At 36.4% G+C, this 23,260-nt stretch overlaps 1 protein-coding gene and 1 non-coding gene across 4 annotated transcripts in view; both read left to right on the top strand.

Annotated features, from left to right (window-relative positions):
- The window catches only part of LOC116463538 (disintegrin and metalloproteinase domain-containing protein 10), a 158,711-nt gene extending 140,135 nt beyond the window's left edge, over positions 1-18,576 (top strand). For all 3 annotated transcript variants that reach the window (XM_032146673.2, XM_032146674.2, XM_058434685.1), the window contains exons 12-16: positions 1,715-1,898; positions 2,598-2,706; positions 3,192-3,412; positions 13,980-14,106; positions 16,384-18,576. In XM_032146673.2, the coding sequence (XP_032002564.1) occupies positions 1,715-1,898; positions 2,598-2,706; positions 3,192-3,412; positions 13,980-14,106; positions 16,384-16,478 (736 nt within the window). In that variant the 3' untranslated portion in view covers positions 16,479-18,576. The remainder of the gene's footprint in view (positions 1-1,714; positions 1,899-2,597; positions 2,707-3,191; positions 3,413-13,979; positions 14,107-16,383) is intronic.
- Positions 13,472-13,575, top strand: LOC116463546 (small nucleolar RNA U13). Its single transcript, XR_004246712.1, has one exon. It is a non-coding gene; the product is annotated as a small nucleolar RNA U13 (small nucleolar RNA).
- Positions 18,577-23,260: the final 4,684 nt, after the last annotated feature.

The following is a 23,260-nucleotide window of genomic DNA, read 5'->3' as shown; positions in this document are numbered from 1 at the left end:
AAGGAAGGAAGGAAGGAAGGAAGGAAGGAAGGAAGGAAGGCAGGCAGGCAGGCAGGCTTATTCATTGAATTCTTAAGCCGCAGGACTTTTGTTTCTCTTTAATGACATTTGTTACTTTTTTGAATTTCTCATTCATATGAATTGTTTTCCTAGTTTCATTGAATTTTTTATCTATATTTTCTTGTGTCTTTTCCCCCAAATCATTATTTTGAATTCCTTTTTAGGCAATTTATTGATTTCATTTTCATTGGGACCTGTTGCTAGAGAGTTTATTATGTTCCTTTGGTGGTGTCATATATATTTGTTTTTTCATGTTTCTTGGGTGCCTGTGTTGATGTCTGTGTACCTGTCTGGTGGAACAGTCATCTCATCTAAATTTTCTAGAGTGGCTTTCATGGAGATACACTCTCACCTGTAGCTGGGTCTTAGTGTGCTGGTTGGGAAGGGTGTGGTGATTCTTTTTCCAGGTAGGTGCAGTGGTATCATCTCCATGCAGCTTCTTCAGCTGTATTCAACATCATCAATAACTGTAGGCACCTCAGTGGCCTGTGCTGTAGAAGTTTGTGGTAATGGATGCTGGTGTTGTAGGTTGTTAATGTCCTCAGTGGCAATGACGTTTGGGGCCCTCCTATTCTCATTTTTCCCATAATGGTGAGACTTAGCCAAGGGGATCCCTCTTGGTGTCAGGTGTGACATGGCCTGCAAGCACCTGCTGTGGTGCTGGCTTCCAGTTGTGGATGCGTAGAGTAACTATGGGACCGGAGTTCTAGGCTCAGGATCTCACAAACCTATTATGGTACTTGTGTCTTGCAGTGCATGTTTACTGTCTGGCAAGATTGAATGTAGGTTGCCTATAGCACCAGGATCTATGACTCTTGGTTACTCCTTAGCAGCTTGGGCCCAGTGGGCCAGTCTGTAGCTGTGATTATACACTTTGTGGGCAGGGTATAGCCCTGGCTTGAGTCCAGGGAAGAGGCGCTCTGGAGATTTGAGCCCAGAGCACAGTGCATGGCGGTAATTTCGGAGCCTGAGCCAATAGGACTCAGTGGTGAGTTGGGTCGCCGGGGATGGAGGTGGTGGTGAGTCTCGACCCTGGGATGGTGGGGCTTGGCGGTCTCCCAGAGTCTGTGAGACCAGGTGCAGCAACAGCAAGTACCTCAGAATGTTCAAGCACAGCTGTCATTTGGGCCCTAGGGGGCAGGGAACAGCACAGTGATGACTACTGTGGGGAGAAGGGTGTCTCAGCAGCTCAGACTCTAGGGGGCTAGTCTAGCTCCAGACAAGCAGGGTGCTAGAGTTGTTTGGCCTGTAGGTATACTATCCCAGTTCAGCCATTGATATTTCCCTGGGATGTGAGTTATTGTGTTGGCTTAGCCCTGGAATGCACAGCTCCTCAACTTGGCCAAGGCACTGTTACCTGAAGGAGCAATGTGCTGCTTTATCTCATGCCCTGCAGGGTGTGACTTTTCCGTGTAGGCCCAGGCACTGTTTCTTTGGAACACACAGCTCCACCAGTGCACTGTTTACTCAGGATGCAGTGTGCAGTTTCAGTTTTTTGAAGTTGTATACCAGTAACATACTTATCATTTAAATATGAGACTTAGGATTTAAAAATTGGTACTATGTCTAATAATGTGGATCTAATCTAATATCTAATAGTATATAGGAAATAACTAGTGATTTACTTTGTTTAATCACTTAATGTTTCTTCTAGTCCAAGTCAAGGTCCTTGTTGTACAGCACAGTGTGCATTCAAGTCAAAGTCTGAGAAGTGTCGGGATGATTCAGACTGTGCAAGGGAAGGAATATGTAATGGCTTCACAGCTCTCTGCCCAGCATCTGACCCTAAACCAAACTTCACAGACTGTAATAGGCATACACAAGTGTGCATTAATGGGGTAAGTATTTAACTATATGTTTTTAAATTTAATTTTAGAAAACTTGTTTTTCTGAAGAATTACTGATGCTTAAATCTACGCAGTTAAAGTAATTAATCTTGGTCTCTGTTTAAGTAATATCCCTATCTATTCCCTCACAAAACCATGAATATATTATGTGGCATTCAATTAGCTACTAATTTGTCTTTCATCTTTCCATGTACATGTGATTGATATTCTCTAGAGAAACCTAGTTGTACAACTTGGCATGTGACTTGTCTATAATATTTAAGTTTTATAAAAGAATATTTCAGTAGCCTAAAAGAACTCTTTGGTCATCTCTGAATATGAAACCTTCAGAGCTTTTGTGGCTGAATATCACTTTGCTCTACATGAAGAAAATTTAATTTTTCTTTCTTTATAGAAGAGCCATAATAACCAACATAAAATCGATCCTCATCTAATCTCTTTCTCTGCTTTTATTTCATTTTTTTAAGTTGCCATTGCTTTAAAAGATTTACTATCTTTCTTGGATTTACTGTTTTTCAAATTTTTTCAAATGTATTTATGTAATTCAGTTCTGATACTCATCTCTGTTTGTTTTTCACTTTTATTTCCATTTAAATATTTTGACAGTGGAAGCTCATACTTGCCTGTTACTATAAAAAATAGGTTTGACTGTATAGGGATTAAATAATTTGTCTTTTATTTTTCTTCTAGCAATGTGCAGGTTCTATCTGTGAGAAATATGGCTTAGAGGAGTGTACGTGTGCCAGTTCTGATGGCAAAGATGATAAAGAATTATGCCATGTATGCTGTATGAAGAAAAGTAAGGCTTTTAAAAATACAAGAGTATAAAATCTGCCTCAAACTATTATTTTCTCCTAAATTTTAAGTGTAAAACTTTGACCTACAGTTTGGCCAGATAGTTTCCAGCTAAATCTGTCCTCTGGAGGAGATTATAAATGTAACATAGCATTGTGTCTCTATTATTATGGTCTCTACAATGTTTTAAAAATGATAAACTAGACAAAATGTTGCCAGCTTTACAGCAATAATTTACATAAACACTGTTAGACTTTAAGTCATTGTGGACACTGAATCAAGACTTGCTGGTTGCTTGTTTACATTGTAACATTTAATGTGAATTACTAATAGTGTTACCCAGCCTAACTAGAGAAGGTCTATATAACATGTTATGGGAATGATTTCAGACAGTTTTTTTTCCCTCTTTATATTTCCGCAACTGGAAATCTGATCTTCAACTTATATTTGAATCTGATCTTCAGCTTATATTTGGCATTTCTTTTCCAGTGGACCCATCAACTTGTGCCAGTACAGGGTCTGTGCAGTGGAGTAGGCACTTCAGTGGTCGAACCATCACCCTGCAACCTGGATCCCCTTGCAACGATTTTAGAGGTTACTGTGATGTTTTCATGCGGTGCAGATTAGTAGATGCTGATGGTCCTCTAGCTAGGCTTAAAAAAGCAATTTTTAGTCCAGAGCTCTATGAAAACATTGCTGAATGGATTGTGGTAAGTATGTTTTTTATTTACAAAGAAAACTTAAAGTGGTTTGATCTTAATTTTACTTGGCCAGAAGTCATCAAAGTTATGAGAAAACAACTTAACTATTTATATTAGAATTACTTTATATGAAGATGTTTAAATTTCTAATATTTCTGGTTATTATTTCCTTCTGAAGTGATCAGAATCATGTGTATGATTCATAGATTGCTTAGTAGGTGATGGGAGTCATTCCGTTTTACCGTGCTCCTTAGTTCATCTCCTGGATGGGTTACTTCTTTTGGTGCATATTATTAGGGCATTTTCATGGGACTTAAAAAAAAATTTTTTTTTTTTTTTTTCAAGACAGCTTATTTGCCCAAATCATGGACTAATTGGTGATTTTTCCTGATCTTTCAGTATAATCTCTGGGTCTTCATCTTGTTTGTAATAGGAAATGTTGAACAGAGTAAGATCAGATACACAGCCTTTTGTAGATCTGCTAATGATTATGGACGTTCATCCAATAGTAATCCACTGAACGCTTATTTTTAAGCCCACGTATCTCCAAGTTGTACAAACACGGAATTACCTGATATTTTCTTAAAAGATTGTCAAGAATGACTATCTCGGCTTAAGTGTTCATGCTTTAAAAGTGATTACGTTAAAATATCTATAGGAAGCTTGCAAATGATATATTTGAGAATGTGCTATAATTGAACTGAATGTAGTTTGCTTTGGAAATTGACTTATAACTCAGATTCCCCTTTCTCAAATTATTTGTGTGTGTGTGTGTGTTTGTGTGTATGTGTGTGTGTGTTTAGGACTATGGATGCCTTAAAGCACAAAAGATGTTGTTTGTGTGGGATGTCAGCCTTTTTTGTACTCTTCTAATAACATTCTAGAGTAAAAATTGTATAGTTACCTCCAGCATTTAAAATGATGTTTACCGTTCCTAGGACACATTAGGATATGTGGTTTTTAGATATGTAATGATCATGGAGTAGAAGGATTGTTGAAATTGGATTTAGGAGATCTACCTAGGTTTCAAACTAACTACTTGAGCAGTTGACTTAACTTAGGTTTCCTTAAAACATGTTACTCTTTTTTTTAATTCCTGTGCTTGTTGCATAGTAAGTTCTAGTAAATATCTGTCAAACTGAAGTTGTCTTCTGGTACCATGGTGTAGTGGAAAGAGCACAGGTTTGAGAATCACTTAAGGATTCAAATAATCTTTCTGGCGTTTATCAATTCTGTGACTTCAAGCAGCTTACCTTTCTTGGCCCTTCTTTATTTTCAACTCAGCTATTTTTTTGTCTGATTATCTCTAATAAGAAAAGTTGAAATTTGGTATACGTGTCTGCTGTAGAGGACAGTGTATAACAGAAAAGGAAAGGGGATCTCAGAATTACATTCTACTGAGTATATATTGTGTTAGATATTTTAGATTTTTGGGGTACTAAATCATATCTAAACATAGTATTTTTTACTTTTCTCTATTATCTCTAATTTTGACTCATTACATTATTTAGAATTTCAAAAGCCCATTTATTTTCACTTTAAAAATATTTAGTAGACATGATCTTTTAAGTATTTTTAAGACCTTTTCTCCCCATATTTTAGACGTGAGGATTAATGAAATGTTGCACAATGAATTGGCAACATGAAGTCCTTTCTTGTACTCTGGAACCAATTAATCAGACACTTTCAAGTTTATAGACGTTAACTTTAAGTGTGTGTGGGATAGCACATGCCTTTATTTTATATCATTGTTGACAGTCATATGCCAGTCTTTCGAATAGCATGCTCATAATGTGTGAAGAGTACCGCTAGGCTGTTGGTGCATTTGTGGGCATTAACTACATCAAGCAGTAAGATAATAAACATCCGCTTCTTTACAAGTTACTTGTCTCATTTGCTTATGTGCATAGTTTACTTGCATACCAGGGTTTATCATGTTAGGGAAGTGCCCTTCCAGTTAGTAATACAGATTATCAAGATGTTCTGGTGTAAGAAGCTGTGAAAGAAGTGAGGGGTTAGTTTCACTACTTTCCTTTCCAGTAGTGCCTGGTGGCCTTTTGTCTTCTTTCTGTGGTACACTATGGCAGCTTTTCTCCTCATGCAGGGTAGAGTAAGAAGAACTTTAAGAATTTAGAACTTCGGGGCATGGGTTATTGACTGCTGCTACTGGTACCATGGAAGTGATACTTTCTTTTCTGTGTTGACAACTATGTTTTGATTTTTCCAAATACATTTACTGTATTTGCTGAGTGCCTACTGTGTGTCTGGACAGGATAAAATGATAAACATCCTTTAGATTTATCAAAGAGTCATCTAGTTCTTGAAACGTTTAAAAGCATTTGTCAGTAAATCTGTTGAGACCTTGTTTCAGCATCTCCTTTTCTTTAATTAGGGATTGAGAGCATTGGTAATTCATTTCCAGTTTCTTCTATAGTTGATGTGTTCTGATTTTCTGTATCTTTCATGTTAGATTTGACATTGTAGAAAACCACCTCTTACCTTGCCTTTTATTTTTCAAATTTATTGTTGTGTTTCCCCTCCTTTTAAAAATCATTGCCTGATAATTTTGTGGTTTTTTTCTTTTTAATTTGTTGAGATTTATCAGGAGTTTGTATTTTTTTATTGCTAATTTATCAAGAGTCAAACACCTTCTCATTTTAAAATTAATTTCTGCAGTCATATTTTGCTATAATTTTATGCATCTAAGTATTAAGTATCTGGTATTCTTTATGAATGAAAGATTTAGAGCACAGTTTCCCAAATGCTTAACAGAACACTAGTTCCATTAGATGTTCTAGGCCTTCAATGGTCAAATGAATCTAGAAAACTACTCCATACTATAGACCTTTCTTGGAGATTTGTGAGAAGATTTTGAGAAGTCCTGTGATAAATAAATCCTTTAAACTTAATTTTCCAAACTTACCTAACCCTAGAAACTTTTATCATGAAAAGACTAAGTCCTAAATATCCTTAGATGTCATTTGGGAAAATATTGATTAATAGCAGTAGTTCTCAATCCTGGTTGTATACCAGAATCACCCTAGGGTTTGGACTAATTAAATCAGAATCTCTTGGGTTTAAGTATCTGGGTCTTTTAAAACTCTCCAGTTAATTCTGATGAAGAGCCAGGGTTAAGAACCACTCATCTAGACCAGGGGTTGGCAAACTATGGCCCATGGGCCAAATCCAGCCCGTGCCTATTTCTGTATGGCTCAGAAGCTAAGAACGGTTTTTACATTTTTAAATGATTGAAAAAAATGTAAAAATTATCAAAATAACATTCTTTTAAAAATCATATGAAATTCAAATTTCAGTACTGATAACATTTTATTGGAACATGGCCACACCCTTTTGTTTACACATTGTCTTTGGCTGCTTTTGCACTTTGAGTAGCTGCAACAGTGACTGTATGGCCCCACAAAACCTAAAATGTTTATCTGGGCCTTTATGGGAAATATTTGCCAACTCCTGATCAAGAGCAGTGAACTCAAAGCGTAGGCCTGAGAAGCAGCATCAGCATCACCTGGGAACTTCATAGAAATGCAAATTCTCAGGTTCCATTCCAGACCCACTGAGTCAGTAGGTGATGGTGCATGCTAATAGTTTGCCATTTTTTTCAGTCTCTGCGATATGACGACTCCTTTTTAAAAAGACTTGTAACAGCAATTTTCCATTTTGTCATCTTGATATGTTGAAAATAGAAGGTGGTTTCATTGCTTTGTGGAACAGACCACATAGCATAGCACTTATGAAACTTTAACAACAAAGATATAATAATATTGTAGGGTTTTTAGCATATAGTGAGGACACAATATACATCTGCTAGATGAGTGAGGCAGATTTCTAAAATGTAATAATTTATATGGAAAAGAGTAAAAACCGTGCATATTAACTTTGAAACTGGAATGTTTTCAGGTTCCTGTTAGTGGTATTTTATCTTACTTGCCCAGGCTGAGCTTAAAGTAACCAGAAGTTTAGTACAAGTTGCTTTCTGCTTGGCAGATTGCTATTGCTGCTGCTGCTAGTGGTGGTGGTGGGAGTTTGAAGGATAGGAGGAGTATATGGTCAAAGTCCAGACTATAGTATTATGTCTTCTGAAAAATTGAAAGGAAACTTTCTGCCCCTATAGGGATGACATAATCAGTATCATGACAAGGAGCTGTGGACCCCACATGGTCTTGTGACCCATGGGAAGTCCAGAATGCGTTTGCTGAGTGTGAGCATTGTTGAACACTGGAGTATTCATTGAAAGGATTATATGGTTGACTTTCTGGAGGTCTTTAAGAACAATAGATTATCTTATGTCTAAAGAGACTTGAGTGCATGTCTTCCCTGTCCTTGCTCATGCACTTTTTTTAGATGATACTTGCTTTATCATTTTGTTACCATATAGGTTCTTTTTGTTTATATTTAGATTATCAAATTAAATACTATTGTAATTAATACATAGTAAATTAGACTATTTAATTTTGACTTTTTACTTTATTATTGGCTATGTTTAAGTGCCTGTATTGAACATCATCTCTCTGTTTGTTATGTAGAATTATTTTCTGGGTTGAGAAACTTCTTGAGTTTTTGAAAAATGGCTGGATGTCTTCTCTTTGTCCCTAAAGTTTTGCTTAACACCCTTGTCTCTGAGATATAAGACTCTGGTACTCAGTTTACACTCAGTAAATGTTCATTGAATGAATGACAGCTCCCCTTTCTTTCAGACTAACAGGTGGTCAATTTGTGATCTTTTCTTTTGAGAGAAATGCATATTTTACATTTACTAGCCTAGTTAGTATTCCTTTCCCTGATTTTATAGTATATTTAAAGGGGATAGCATGCAATTTAGCATTTAACTCATTCTTTTTTAAAAAGAAAAACTATAAAGGTGGCTGTACTTACTAATGTTTTCAGATGCACTATTTATTTTGTTTAGTTTTTCTTGCTATCTTCTGTCTATTGCCATGTTCCATTTCCCCACACGCTAAATTCACAAAAGCTACTATCATTGGCACTGAAACATCTCAAGCATTGGGCTTGTGAGATACATAGTTACCTGAAAAAAATTAGAATAAAGCCAGGAACACTGTGCTAGAAGGAACTGGAAGTTCTCAAGGGCTTGAGTGCCATATTTTATTATGTATCTGTTGATCTGAACTGCGACTAGGTTCTTTTTTCCTTTGTTTTTTAGTTTTAACCACTACTAAATCTGGGCTTTCTGTCTCCAATCTGCCTCTCTTACTGCCATAGTGTGTACTTGTATGGTGCTTTATTTAAATCTATAGGTCAGGTACGGTAGCTTATACCTTTAATCTTAGCACTTTGGGAGGTTGAGGAGGGAAAATTGCTGGAGACTAGCAGTTGAAGACCAACCTGGACAACCTAGCAAGACTCTGTGTATGCAAATAAATAAATAAATGAATTCGCAGGGTGTGGCGGCATGTACCTTGTAGTCCCAGCTACTCAGGAGGATCACCACAGCCCAGGAGGGCAAGGCTGCAGTGAGCCGTGATTGCACCACTGCATTCCAGCTTGGGCAACAGAGCAAGACCCTGTCTCTTAAAAGAGAAAAAAAAAAAGAGTGTGTAGGTACTAAAAAGACTGTCATTAAATATATCCAAACCAGTTTTACTGTCCTGTCTCTGTTGTACAGCCTTGTCACATTATTTGTATGTGTTAGGCAATCTAGAAATAATAAATGAGCTGTTAGGTATGTTTCAAGGTCAATATTTAAATAATGACTTACTTGTAATAACTAGTTCAACAGGTATTTTGTTTGTTGGGTAGGTACTGAGGTAATAGGATATAAGTCCAGGGAGCTCACAGGTCAGTTTGGGATAGAGAAGACAGGCCAGAGAAACGTATCTTCAGTCTGTATGCTGTTTTCACAGAACTAGGAGAACCTATTAGGAAAAGCCTTTAAGGAGATAACGCCAGAGCTAAGTTCTTTTTTTATTTTTATTTTTGAAATGGAGTCTCATCCACCTAGGCTGGAGTGCACTGGCATAATCTCGGCTCACTGCAACCACCGTCTCCCAGGTTCAAGCGGTTCTCCTGTCTCAGCCTCCTGAGTAGCTGAGATTACAGGTACCTGCCATCATGCTTGGCTAATTTTTGTATTTTAGTACAGATGGGGTTTCACCATGTTGGCCAGGCTGGTCTTGAACAACTGACCTCAGGTGATCCACCCGCCCCAGCTTCCCACAGTGCTAGGATTACAGACATGAGCCACCGTGCCCGGCCAAGCTAAGTTCTTAAGAATTAGTAGAAGTAGAGAGTACAGAAATATTTTATGGGGACAGAGCATGTGGAAAAGTCACAGAAGTATGAATTTTGCAAAACAAACTTTTTTTTTCTACTTTTTTTCTTTTGAAAAATTTGATTATTCTTTTTTTAGTTGACAAAGTAATACATTCAAAAGTAGGCCTTTTTGTTGTGTTGTTGTTTTTTACCCTGGACCCCCAATCTTTCTAGGATGGATTTCTTGTGTATTCTTCGAAACTGTCTATACCACTCTAAGGATATATACTTTTTAAAAAGGTGGAATCATATACACTTTGCTGTACTTTATCGTGTACTCAAGTTTTTGCTTTTGCTTTTTTCCCTCTCTTCTACATAGTGGTCTATCTTGGAAATCTTTGGTGGGAAGCATTCGAAGAAGGGTTTGACATGAAGGAGTAACATGGTCAGTTCCATATTTTAGGTAGCCATAACACTGATGGCTATATTTTCATAAAAATGAAAGTAAAGATGAAGGAAGGAAATATATTCAAGATGATAATGACTTTAGGAATAGAAATGTATCTCCTGTATCCCACTTGCCCATCAACGTGAGAAAGCTAGTAGGAAAACTCTTAAGCCTGTGTACTCATGGATTGGCTCACATTAGAGGTGTTACTACTTCCCCAGAAGGTGTTTGGAAATGTGCGGTGGTTGTCAGAGTAACTGAAGGAGCTCTACTGGCATTTGATGGATGGGGGCCACAGATGCTAAACTTTCTGCATTACTCAAAATGGTCCTGTACTGCTTTGACAGACTGAGGGTGGCCTTCTACCCTGTCTTGCGATAAGTAGCAGGTCTGTTATTTGAGGAAGAATAAAAACAAAAAACAATAGGAGTCTATAGAATACCTATATAATAAAGGAATGGGAACATCATCCTAAAGACTAACAAGGAGAGCAGAGCTCTGAACATGATTTTTATAGAAAACAAAATAAAATTAAAAAAAAATCTGGCAGTCTCAAGAAGTGGCTTTTAAAAAATAGATTGTAAAGTTTTAATTTCCAAGCCAGATTCAGCCCTGTCAGCATGTTTTGTATATTCTACATATTGTTTTAAGAAATTTCTCACAAGTTTGCCAGCATTTAAAAATAGATTTTAAATAAAAATTCCGATATATTGCTTCCCTTGAAAAATCAGATCCTTAAGCAGTAAGGTTGAATTGCATTCCACCTTACCTTCCATGTAAGCTTTTGAGTTTGCAGTCCCTGCAATAACAAGCAATGTGAGGGACAACCGTGTTACAGTTTTTACAGATTGAACAATAAACATGAAAATAAAGAGAAGAAAGGTGTCTGTGGGGCTCTTCTGTACAGAGATCTAATCTGAGAATTAAATAAGACTGAGAAATGACACTCAAGTGTAAATCATTCTGTTTGATTTTAAAATTGAATATATATATGAATATGTGTGTGTGTCCATATATATGTATGTATGTATATATATCTTTCCCTTTTTTGTTCCCTCTCCTTTTTTGAAGCAGTTAATTCCTAAAGCCATTAGGTAAGCCCAAGCAAGGTAGGCATCCATGCCAAAGTTGGGGAGCTATAGTGGCACAGAGCAGAGTGTTGGAACCTGACCAGGTTCGGAAGGTGTGGGATGGGGAACGCTACTAGTATGGGGTTTCAGAGCCCAAGCAGGGTGAGAAGTGCACCCCTGTGGAGGAGTGACTGGCATGGGATGTCAAGAGTGTAAGTAGGATGAGGAAGATGTCTACATAGGAGGGGTAAGACTAAAAGAAACCAGGGCTCTTTGGCAGATTCCAAGGCTGGGGTAGGGAAAGAACAGGATAAATCTGGAACTTCTTGTTGGGCCAGAAAGTAAGAAAGTGCTCAAAGAATGATGAGGACATGTCCAAAAAACACAATAATGTCAGTAATTGATTATATATGTATAAAATAGGAAACCATGAGAGAATAAATAAACAAATACATTGAAAGTTTGATGAAGAACAGGGTATTTACATCCAAATTACATCCCTACAAAATATTCATTGTTTACAAAAGAGAAACAAGAATCATGGTAAAATTTGGCAGATAACACCTTAATCCAGTGATCAAGTTAACATCAGCAGTAATGAAATAAAAATCACGTGTTACCTGATAGGATGCAGGGAGAACACAGCATCTGTGATATTCTTACCAAAGATGTGTGACCTGAATTTGATCACAAAGAAACACCAGAGAAACCCAAATTGAAGGACATTCCCATACAAAATAACTGCCCTGTAATCTTCAAAAGTATCAAGGTCGTAAAAGCCAAGGAAAGACTGGAATTTTTCCAAATCAAAGGAGAGAAAAGAAACATGGTGGCTAAATATAGCACACGATTCTGAACTGGATAGTATTGGGACAAATGGCAAAACCTGAATGAGGTCTGAGGATTAAATGTTAGTAATGTATCAGCCTTGATTTTGTGATTTCGATGATTGTCTTGTTATCTAGGAAACCACCCTTAGGTTGTAGAAATTATATGCTAAAATGTTCAGGAGTAACAGCATGGTGCTAGCAACTTACTCTGAGGTGCTTCCAGATTTTTAAAAGTTTTTGTTTGTTTGTTTTTGTTTGTTTGTTTGTTTGTTTGTTTGTTTGAGGTGGATTCTCACTCTGTCGCCCAGGCTGGAGTGCAGTGGCACAATCTCGGCTCACTGCAACCTCTGCCTCCCGGGTTCAAGTGATTCTCCCCCGCTCAGCCTCCTGAGTAGTGGGATTACAGGCACCCACCATCATGCCTGGCTAATTTTTGTATTTTTAGTAGAGACGGGGTTTCACCATGTGGGCCTGGCTGGTCTCGAACTCCTGACCTCAGGTGATCCACCCGCCCTGGCCTCCCAAAGTGCTGGGAGCCACCGTGCCTGGCCTCAGGTTTTTAAAAGGGTTTTGAATTGTACTTGCAACTTTTCTTTAAGTTTGAGACTCTTTCAAAATAAAACAAATTTTTAGAAAGTAGGAAAGGCTTTATGTACACACAGAAAAAGTGGCTTGGGATATTTTGCCACAACATGTCTTTAATTTTAGCGTTACTCTCATTAATGCTAAAATTAGCATTAGTATTACTTTAATTATATAAACACTGCTGGAAAAACTAAACAGTGTAGAAGTGGTACCCAGTTTGTTTTAAGTCCCTAAGTAATAGAAAATCTTCTTAAATGGGAGTTTTGCTGGAAACTATTAGTAGTAATTATGTATGTGTTACAATAATCTGGGTTAAATAAATGTAAAGGTTCAGTTTTAAAGTTGTAAATATTTTGTATGATGTTTATTAGTACATGTGGTCTTAAAACAAAGTTTGAATATTTGGAATTGCAAAATATAATTTAAGACTAGACACAGTAATTTTCCTATAAATTTATGAATAATTTTTGAAGGTTTTTCTGTTTGGCTAATTGATTTGTTTAATATAGGTCAGGTTGAAAGTGAGGTTTTGGTTTCTTCTAAGACTGGATGAACTTTGCCTGCTGCTAAAATATGTATCTTCTTCCACTTTTCATATTTAAAAAGATAATTAACCTATAAACTAATGAATGCAATAAAGATATTGTATATAATGTAATGAGAACTAATGTATATAAAAAGTAATTTCATAACTAGTCCGAGTCTCAAATTCCAAATGAAATAGAAGAGGAAAAGGGTGTCTCAAAGAGATAGAATTTCAGTCTTAACTTTGATAATTAGAAAGCAATATAGGTTAAAGAGTAATTTTTAAATCTATTCACTAGTAGAATTTAAAGCAAGTTACATGCTTTCTAAGCCATGGTAAGTATAAATGCAAACAAAACATAGTCTATAAGAGTAAGAGGAGATCCTTTTGTAGTTCATAAGTGTGATGATTGGGTTTGCACACTCATATGTGAGATGTGCCTCCCTCAAACCTTGTTAGGGCATTGGCACATTATCCATTTGAGGGAGAAAAAAGAGTAAGGGGAAAAAACAAAGGAAATATTTAAACCAGAAAATATTTAATAACATGGGAAAATGCAATATAACTATATGCAAGATGACCCCAGTTTTGTGTTTGTGTTCATGTGTATGACAAATGTTGTTATATGTGGAAAAGAGACTGAAAAAAATCAGATTGAGCGGTTTCCTCTATGAGATGAAATTATGGGTGATTTCCATTTTCTCCTTTAAACTTTTTTTTATATTTAAACAATATATATGTGCAAATATCTAACATATGTATACAACTCCTAAACAAATGTTCTTTAAAAATTACAATATACTGTGTTCTATGTTTTATATACTGTAAAAGATACTCTAAAATATTTTGTAGTTTTTTTTTTTCAGTGGAAAAATCTGTTTATTTCTAGGCTCATTGGTGGGCAGTATTACTTATGGGAATTGCTCTGATCATGCTAATGGCTGGATTTATTAAGATATGCAGTGTTCATACTCCAAGTAGTAATCCAAAGTTGCCTCCTCCTAAACCACTTCCAGGTAAGAATATTTGAGCAAGATACATATTTATGTAACTCAGAATTGTTTAGCAGGTAGAATTGAATTATAAGTGAGTCTTTAGTAACTAATGTTATAGTACTTTCTCCATAAGAATGGGATTATTGGATGAATGATTTAGTTGATATTTGTGTGCTTTTTGTCAATCCAATCTGGCCAGTGACTGCTAAGTTAATGCTAATTTATCTGAGTGTCTGAAAATACTTAGAACTAGAAATTTTAAATTTTGCTTGGTATCTGTTTTCTTGTTTTTTTTTTTTTTTTTTTTTTTAATATATTCTAACATATTCCCTTGTCATGATTATGGTAAACTACCTTAAAATTATTGATCTTTCTATTCTAATAGTTGTGCTTCTCATATTGTTGTCCTTCCTTCCTCCTTCCTTCCCTTTCATCTTCCCTTCCTCCCGCCCTCCCTTCCTTCTTTTTCTTTTTTCTTTCTCTCACTATGTTGCCCAGGCTGGACTTAATCCTGAGCTCAAGCAATCCTCCCCATCTTAGCCTCCTGAGTAGCTGGGACTACAGGCACGTGCACTGCACCCAGCTCTCTTATTAATCGTTTTTAGTGTTTGTGCTCTTGAAATATTTTCTGGCACATAAGCTTATTTTCCCCCAGGATGATGCTTATGGGGACATACAGATCCCAGTCTGTGGGAAAGTTTTAGAGTAGAGGATTCATTCATCAAATAAGCACAGTCAAGTATTCTCCATTCCTGAAAACAACTCTTTAGTTCTGGTCTCCACCTTTTACCTCTCAGGGAGACATAGCATGAGGAAGAACCCTCTTTAGATGAGCTGTGGGCATTGGAAGGAGAAAAGGATAGGAAATAAACCCTTCGTATTGTTTAGTTCCCTCTGTTTATCCCTCCCCCTCTCCAAGGTATTCGTAGCTATTCTCTACAGGTGTGGGGACAGACATTGTCTCAGAGCAGCAGGAGGGGAGAGCCAGAGCTAAATGACAGCAGTTCCCTCTCCTGCCGCTCTCAGACTTCTCATAAAATGTCTTGCCTCAGGCAAATCCACTACCTTATACAAAGTAGTTCAAAACTAGGTTTCTTATACCTTTTCTCTGTTTTCCCTCAGTTGTTCGCCTGCATTTACCTGTCTGGGGCAAGATGGCCCAGTAGTCATGCTAGGACAGTATCTTAGTGAGAATTAGAGGAAATTTGATTTTTATATCATGGCTTTTCTTTTTTTTTTTTTTTTTTTTTTGAGACGGAGTCTCGCTCTGTTACCCGGCTGGGGTGCAGTGGCACCATCTCGGCTCACTGCAAGCTCCGCCTCCCGGGTTCACGCCATTCTCCTGCCTCAGCCTCTCCGAGTAGCTGGGACTACAGGCGCCCGCCACCTCGCCTGGCTAATTTTTTGTATTTTTAGTAGAGACGGGGTTTCACCGTGTTAGCCAGGATGGTCTCGATCTCCTGACCTCGTGATCCGCCCGCCTCGGCCTCCCAAAGTGCTGGGATTACAGGCGTGAGCCACCGCGCCCGGCCTATCATGGCTTTTCTTAAATTCACAATGTTAGTTAGCACTCTGGAGCTTATGTTAGTATTTAAGGAAGTTCTAAGGGCCACATGACACTTTTTAGATACTGTTACCAATTGTCTTATTCAGTGAAACATTTTATGTGTATATTGATTTCATTTTAAGTAAATCGCACCTTTAAAAACTTAGAAAACTAGCTGTCATTTATTGAACCCTCACAAAAAGTGTTAAACATTTTTATATGAATTATATAATCTTTACAACAGGCTATATACGTTAATTATCATCCTTGTTTTACAGTGTAGGCATCTGAGTCTCAGGTTAAGGCATTTGCTCAAAGACCCTTAGTAATTCCCTCATATGGATTCTGTCCACAGAATCTGTGATATTAATCTGGATTAATCTAATACTTGTGGCTGTTGAGCACTGAATTGTTGCTAGTTTCCATTGAAATGTGCTGTTTTAATTAAAATACATACCAGACTTTGAAGATTTAGTATAAAAAATGAAATATTTTGTTAGTAATTTTTGTATTGATTACATATTGAAATGATAACACTTTGGCTATATTAATTTAAGTAAAATAAAAAATATTAAAATTATTTCACCTTTTAAACCTTTTTTATTATGGCTATCAGAAGATTTTAAATTACATTGATGGCACATATTATTGGACAGCACTGAACTAAAACCTTTCTTATTGAAACAGCAGCTTTGCTTTTAAAGATTAAAAAGCTCATGAGAAATTGTTTTGCTTTTGTTTGTGGCTCACAGGCACTTTAAAGAGGAGGAGACCTCCACAGCCCATTCAGCAACCCCAGCGTCAGCGGCCCCGAGAGAGTTATCAAATGGGACACATGAGACGCTAACTGCAGCTTTTGCCTTGGTTCTTCCTAGTGCCTACAATGGGAAAACTTCACTCCAAAGAGAAACCTATTAAGTCATCATCTCCAAACTAAACCCTCCCAAGTAACAGTTGAAGAAAAAATGGCAAGAGATCATGTCCTCAGACCAGGTGGAATTACTTAAATTTTAAAGCCTGAAAATTCCAATTTGGGGGTGGGAGGTGGAAAAGGAACCCAATTTTCTTATGAACAGATATTTTTAACTTAATGGCACAAAGTCTTAGAATATTATTATGTGCCCCGTGTTCCCTGTTCTTCGTTGCTGCATTTTCTTCACTTGCAGGCAAACTTGGCTCTCGATAAACTTTTACCACAAATTGAAATAAATATATTTTTTTCAACTGCCAATCAAGGCTAGGAGGCTCGACCACCTCAACATTGGAGACATCACTTGCCAATGTACATACCTTGTTATATGCAGACATGTATTTCTTACGTACACTGTACTTCTGTGTGCAATTGTAAACAGAAATTGCAATATGGATGTTTCTTTGTATTATAAAATTTTTCCGCTCTTAATGAAAAATTACTGTTTAATTGACATACTCAGGATAACAGAGAATGGTGGTATTCAGTGGTCCAGGATTCTGTAATGCTTTACACAGGCAGTTTTGAAATGAAAATCAATTTACCTTTTTCTTATGATGGAGTTGGTTTTGATACTCATTTTTTCTTTATCACATGGCTGCTACGGGCACAAGTGACTATGCTGAAGAACACAGTTAAGTGTTGTGCAAACTGGATATAGCAGCACATTACTACTTCAGAGTTCATGACGTAGATGTCTGGTTTCTGCTTACGTCTTTTAAACTTTCTAATTCAATTCCATTTTTCATTTGATAGGTGAAATTTTATTCATGCTTTGGTAGAAATTACGTCAATGAAATGCTTCTTTTTATTTGTAGCCTACTTATTTGTGTTTTTCATGTATCTGAAATATGCTAATTATGTTTTCTGTCTGATACGGAAAAGAAAAGCTGTGTCTTTATCAAAATATTTAAACAGTTTTTTCAGCATATCATCACTGATCATTGGTAACCACTAAAGATGAGTAATTTGCTTAAGTAGTAGTTAAAATTGTAGATAGGCCTTCTGACATTTTTTTTCCTAAAATTTTTAACGGCATTGAAGGTGAAACAGCACAATGTCCCATTCCAAATTTATTTTTGAAACAGATGTAAATAATTGGCATTTTAAAGAGAAAGCAAAAACATTTAATGTATTAACAGGCTTATTGCTATGCAGGAAATAGAAGGGGCATTACAAAAATTGAAGCTTGTGACATATTTATTGCTTCTGTTTTCCAACTACATCACTTCAATTAGAAGTAAAGCTATGATTTTCCTGACTTCACATAGGAGGCAAATTTAGAGAAAGTTGTAAAGATTTCTATGTTTTGGGTTTTCTTTTTCCTTTTTTTTTAAGAGTATAAGGTTTACACAATCATTCTCATAATGTGACGCAAGCCAGCAAGGCCAAAAATGCTAGAGAAAATAACGGGATCTCTTCCTTGTAAACTTGTACAGTATGTGGTGACTTTTTCAAAATACAGCTTTTTGTACATGATTTAGAGACAAATTTTGTACATGAAACCCCAGATAGACTATAAATAATTCTAAACAAACAAGTAGGTAGATAGGTATGTAATTGCTTTTAAATCATTTAAATGCCTTTGTTTTTGGACTGTGCAAAGGTTGGAAGTGGGTTTGCATTTCTAAAATGGTGACTTTTATTCTGCAAGAGTTCTTAGTAACTTCTTGAGTGTGGTAGACTTTGGAACATGTAAATTTTTTGCTTGTAATGTTATCCTGTGGTAGGGTTTTGGCAGGTACACACACTGCCCTATTTTATTTTGAGTCTAAGTTAAATGTTTTCTGAAAAGAGATACATGCACTGAACTCTTTCCACTGCGAATCAAGATGTGGTAAAATAAAAGGATCAAGACAAATGAGATCTAATACTACTGTCAGTTTTAATGTCCACTGTGTTTTATACAGTATCTTTTTTGTTCACTTTGGAAATTTTTACTAAAAATTGCAAAAAATAAAGTATTGTGCAAAGATGTAAGGTTTTTTGAAACTTGAAATGCATTAATAAATAGACTTGATTAAATCAACTTGAAGGTTCTATACTCTTTGAACTCTGAGAACTATCACAAGAAGCTTCCCACAAGGCAGTGTTTTCTTACAGTTGTCTCTTCCTACAAAAGTATAGATTATCTTTATTCTTAATACTTTGGAGTCCATGTAGAAAATTTCCAATTAGATACTCTGTGTACACACAATAAACCTTTTTAAAACACCCAACTAATCTCAACTGCATTACATTGTTTCTAATCAATATTCAGTGCTTGTCTTGGTGGAAGAGGTAAGTCATTTTGAAAACTTATGGTCTTGTTTTTATGTGTTTTTCAAAGTTTTGAATGCTAAGTACCTCATTTATTTTAAAAAGCCTAGTTTAATGATAAATCTGTTTAAAATTTTGAGCCAACATTTTTCTGTTCATAGCAAATAAGGAGAGAATTGACATTTCAGTGTTATCTAGAAAAGGAATTGTAAGCCCAGAATAGTTCCCTGCATGGGGTAATCTGCTTCAAATTCTTTTTTTGGTCAAGGTTAGCTATAAGTAATACTTGTTAAATGAGTAAATATGTAATACTTTGTGAATTACTTTGTTAATTTAGGAGCATCAAATATATATTATGTTTAGTTATTTATGAAACTTTCAATATTGATTAATTTGGGTAATTATAAATTAGTTATTTTTACTTGTAATTGAATGCTTAAATTCTGTTTACAGTCCGTCCTCTCTCCCTCCATCCCTCCCTCCCCAGTTTTATAAATTCAGGTACCAATTCACAAACAAAATCAGAAATGAAATAAATTTATTAACTGCTTCTGGATTTAGCATTCCCTGTAGTGTCAGGCAATGTCATGCAGTTTGGGGAAGCATTTATTTAAGGAAATGACAACTTTCTCTGATCAGTCTTGTTTTGTGAGGTGTCCTCAACACTTTGTGCTTTGGGTACTTCGTGTTTGTCACAGTCTTAGGATAGTGAAATCTGATTTGTCCAAGCTGAGCAAACTACTCGACCCTAAGTCCCTGTATTTGTCCCTGTAGTAAGACCTAATTATTATTATTTCTCAAAGATGGGATTGGTGTCCTTGGCAGCTATGAAATTTCAGGGGCTTGTGCATGAGAAGGCCTTCTTATTAAGTATTTCTAATTGAAGGTATCAGAGTGTCAAGCAGTACAAACCTGGACAGTTCACCTTGAGGAGTACAAGAAGAGATATTCATTATCCATATTTAAAGGGTCAAACTCTCCCAAAACCAGGGTGCAAGCCAGATGTAGTTTTAAAGCAGCTGCCAGGGACAGTTCATCTTTAGAGAAGTCACTAAAGTTGTAAGAAATACTAGTTTCCCCAAAACCACTTTCAACTTCTGAGAAACTAGAAAGACAATTTGTTTGCCCCACAGAAGACAACTTCAGTTTCAGCATCTCTCATGTTACGTTCTTGACTAAAAACAACTTCCATTTGATATACTTTTCCCTTTATTACCAGTTTAGTTTTTTCACTATTGTTTCTGTATTCAACTCTTTATATGATTAGGATGCAAATTTAGCCCTTCTGTTTTATATTACTATATTGTTTGTATGTCTTAGATATATACATACATGTACTATTTTCAGTAGAAATTCATGTATTTTATAATTGATAAGCTCTTCAGAGCATCTCTTCTATAAAAAGCAACAGGATGCCAGGTAAAACGGAGCCTTGAGCAAAATGCTGATTAGTTTTTGCTTTTTCCTGAAATCTACACGAAAGTGATAGGGTGTGGGGTAATCCAACAAGGACAAGGTGAATTGAACAAGAACGAAATTTTGGAAACTGGGAAGCAGATGAAGGAGTACTATTGATTTGCAGACCCAGGGAAGTCAAATCCTAAACCAGCAGTGGGAACACAAGAGAATGGAGTAGTTCACACTGTTAAGATTTGGGTAGCTGGCAGGGCTGGCCGCGGTGACTCACACCTGTAATCCCAGCACTTTGGGAGGCCGAGGCGGGTGGATCACTTGAGGTCACTAGTTCGAGACCAGCCTGGCCAACATGGTGAAACCTCGTCTCTACTAAAAATACAGCTGGGCGTGGTGGCGCATGCCTGTAATCCCAGCTACTTGGGAGGCAGAGGCAGGAGATTTTCTTGAACCCAGGAGGCAGAGGCTGCAGTGAGCCGTGATTGCGCCATTGCACTCCAGCCGGGGTGACAGAGCAAGACTCTGTCTCAAAAAAAAAAAAAATTGAGTACCTGGCCTTTGTTACTTTTTTTCTATGTGTGTGACAAAAACATAATATGCACACTTTTGTAACCCACCTTTCTCATTTAACAGTACATTGATATTGTATATCACATTAATTACTGTAAATATTTCTGTGGATGTATTGTATGTTGTTTTTTTTTAATTAACCAATTTCCCATTGTTTGGACATTTAGGTTCCACATTGTTTATTATTTTAAACAATTCTAAAGAATTTTAAATGGTTCTTAGGAAAATCCTCAGCCTAATAATAAAATTAATTCCTAAAAGTGGAATTGTTGGGGTAAAGTTTTTTGAGGGTCATTGATAAAAATTATGGTACTGTCTCCCAGATAGATGTACCAAGTTATACTCCCACAATTAAAAAAACAAAAAAAATATATATATATATATATTTAAAAAAAATCAGAGTCCCATCCTTAGAAATCCACATATATGCGGCCACATGAATTTATCGGAAACAATAATAGAAGACTCATGCTTAATTAAGTTGATTAGCTTTAGACATAATTCAAATGAAAGTCAAATTGAGTGCCCTAATTGTGGTCTCTTAAATACCATTTTTCTTCAAGGGAACCAGACTCCTTTGGATAAATCACTAATTCCACCTGTAAGAAAGAAATGTACAAGAAGAGCCTAGGAAACATTCTTTTGTACCACATCAGAAAGATTCAGGAGGCACCTTGGAAGTTACCACTGGCCAAAGCTGAGATAACTTTAGCATCAGCAAGGATAATATCTGCAAGAGATTGAAACTCATTATGTTTAACTCTATGAGTTAATAATGGTAGTGGACAGAATTATAGTTACTTTTGGGATATGCTTTTAAAGAAATTCCAGGTAATAAGAGAAATGACAGAATTAGGATATCACCATTTTACCCCCCCAACAATTAATGGATCTAGACAATAATCGCCAGTGACTGCTAACCTCACAAAGTGAAAGCAATCAGATTTTGTTCCTTCTAATGGAAGTACATATACCCCCTGTGAAGTGGTTCTGCCAAAAGTCACATCTGATCATGATGAAGCCTCCGGATCTAACTACCCCTTCATTAGAAATACAGGGGACAGAGGGACAGATAATATACAAGGGACTCAATCAGCAAAATCCAGACTCTGGAAAACTACAAGACAAATGGCCCTGCTTCAACAACAGAAATGCAAAGAGAAAAGACAACGATGGGTTAAAGGAGACTCAAGAGATATGTCTATCAAGACTATTTGTGGACTTATTTGGATACTGATTTGAACAAACTGTTGAGACCATTGGAAAAATGTGAAAAGTGGATATTTGATATTAAGGTTTTTAATTATTTTTAGGTGTGATAATGGTATTGTTACATTTTTTAAAGGACCCCTTTTAGAGATGCAAATTGAAACCTTGAAATGATATGATGTATAAGTTTTTGCTTAAAAATAAGGATTGAAGTTGGCTAGTGTGTGTGGATATAGTTGAAACAAGATTGGCTGTGAGTTGATAATTATTGAAGCTGGGTGATGGGCACTTGGGGATTTATTACACTATTTTCTCTACCTGTGTTTATATTTGAAATTTTTCATAAAAGTTTTAAAATGTGGCCAGGTGTGATGGCTCATGCCTGTAATCCCAGCACTTTGGGAGGCCAAGGTGGGAGGATCACTTGAGCTCAGGAGTTAGAGACCAGCCTGGGCAAAATAGTGAGACTCCATCTCAAAGAAAAAAAAGTGTTTTAAATGTGAATCAAATTCATATATAAGCTGATTCATTACTGTTTTTATTTTAGCAGTAATTCATGATAATGACCTGTATTCATAATAATTTTCATGATTGTTTTAGTGGAATTAAACTTGAACCAGTCAAGCTAACATAATTAATTATATTCTGCTCCAGTTACAATGAATAATTAATTGATTTCACCTGCTAGGGTGAGCTCTTGAAGCTATCAGTCCAGCAATCTTAGCAAGCAGGCCATTGGGTCCCTGTTTGCTCTCTCTCTCTCTCTCTCTCTGTTGTAGGGCTTGCTAACTACTTAAGTAAAATACTTGTTTTCTGTTAAACATGTCAGGAAGTATGGTCAGCTTATCCACGTTAAGCCTGTGTGTCCCACGTTGGAGTAAATGTTAAGTAGCTCACTACAGTAAACTAGATTCTTCTGCCCTTTCTTGTTTAAATGATCATGTTCCCTGGAGGTGGAAATAGATCTTTAAAAAGATATCCTGTAGTTGTTTGTTCCCAGTGTAAAAAAATGAGAATAATTTGATAGAGTGTAGGTTGTCTTATATAAAAAGTGCTTCCGTTTGCATGAATTTTAGAAAAATCATTTTGGAAAAATGAAGGCTATGTGGTTATACTGAACACATTAAGCAATTTTATTCTTTATTTTAAACGAATATTTTATTATCGTTTTCTTCCCTTGCCCTTTGGTATGGGAGTTAGCCTTTGTA

This window comes from Hylobates moloch, unplaced genomic scaffold, assembly GCF_009828535.3.
Source record: "Hylobates moloch isolate HMO894 unplaced genomic scaffold, HMol_V3 SCAFFOLD_40, whole genome shotgun sequence".
Lineage (NCBI taxonomy): Eukaryota > Metazoa > Chordata > Mammalia > Primates > Hylobatidae > Hylobates > Hylobates moloch.
Note: the sequence above shows the minus strand (reverse complement) of the source record. Positions and strands in the feature narration are given on the sequence as shown.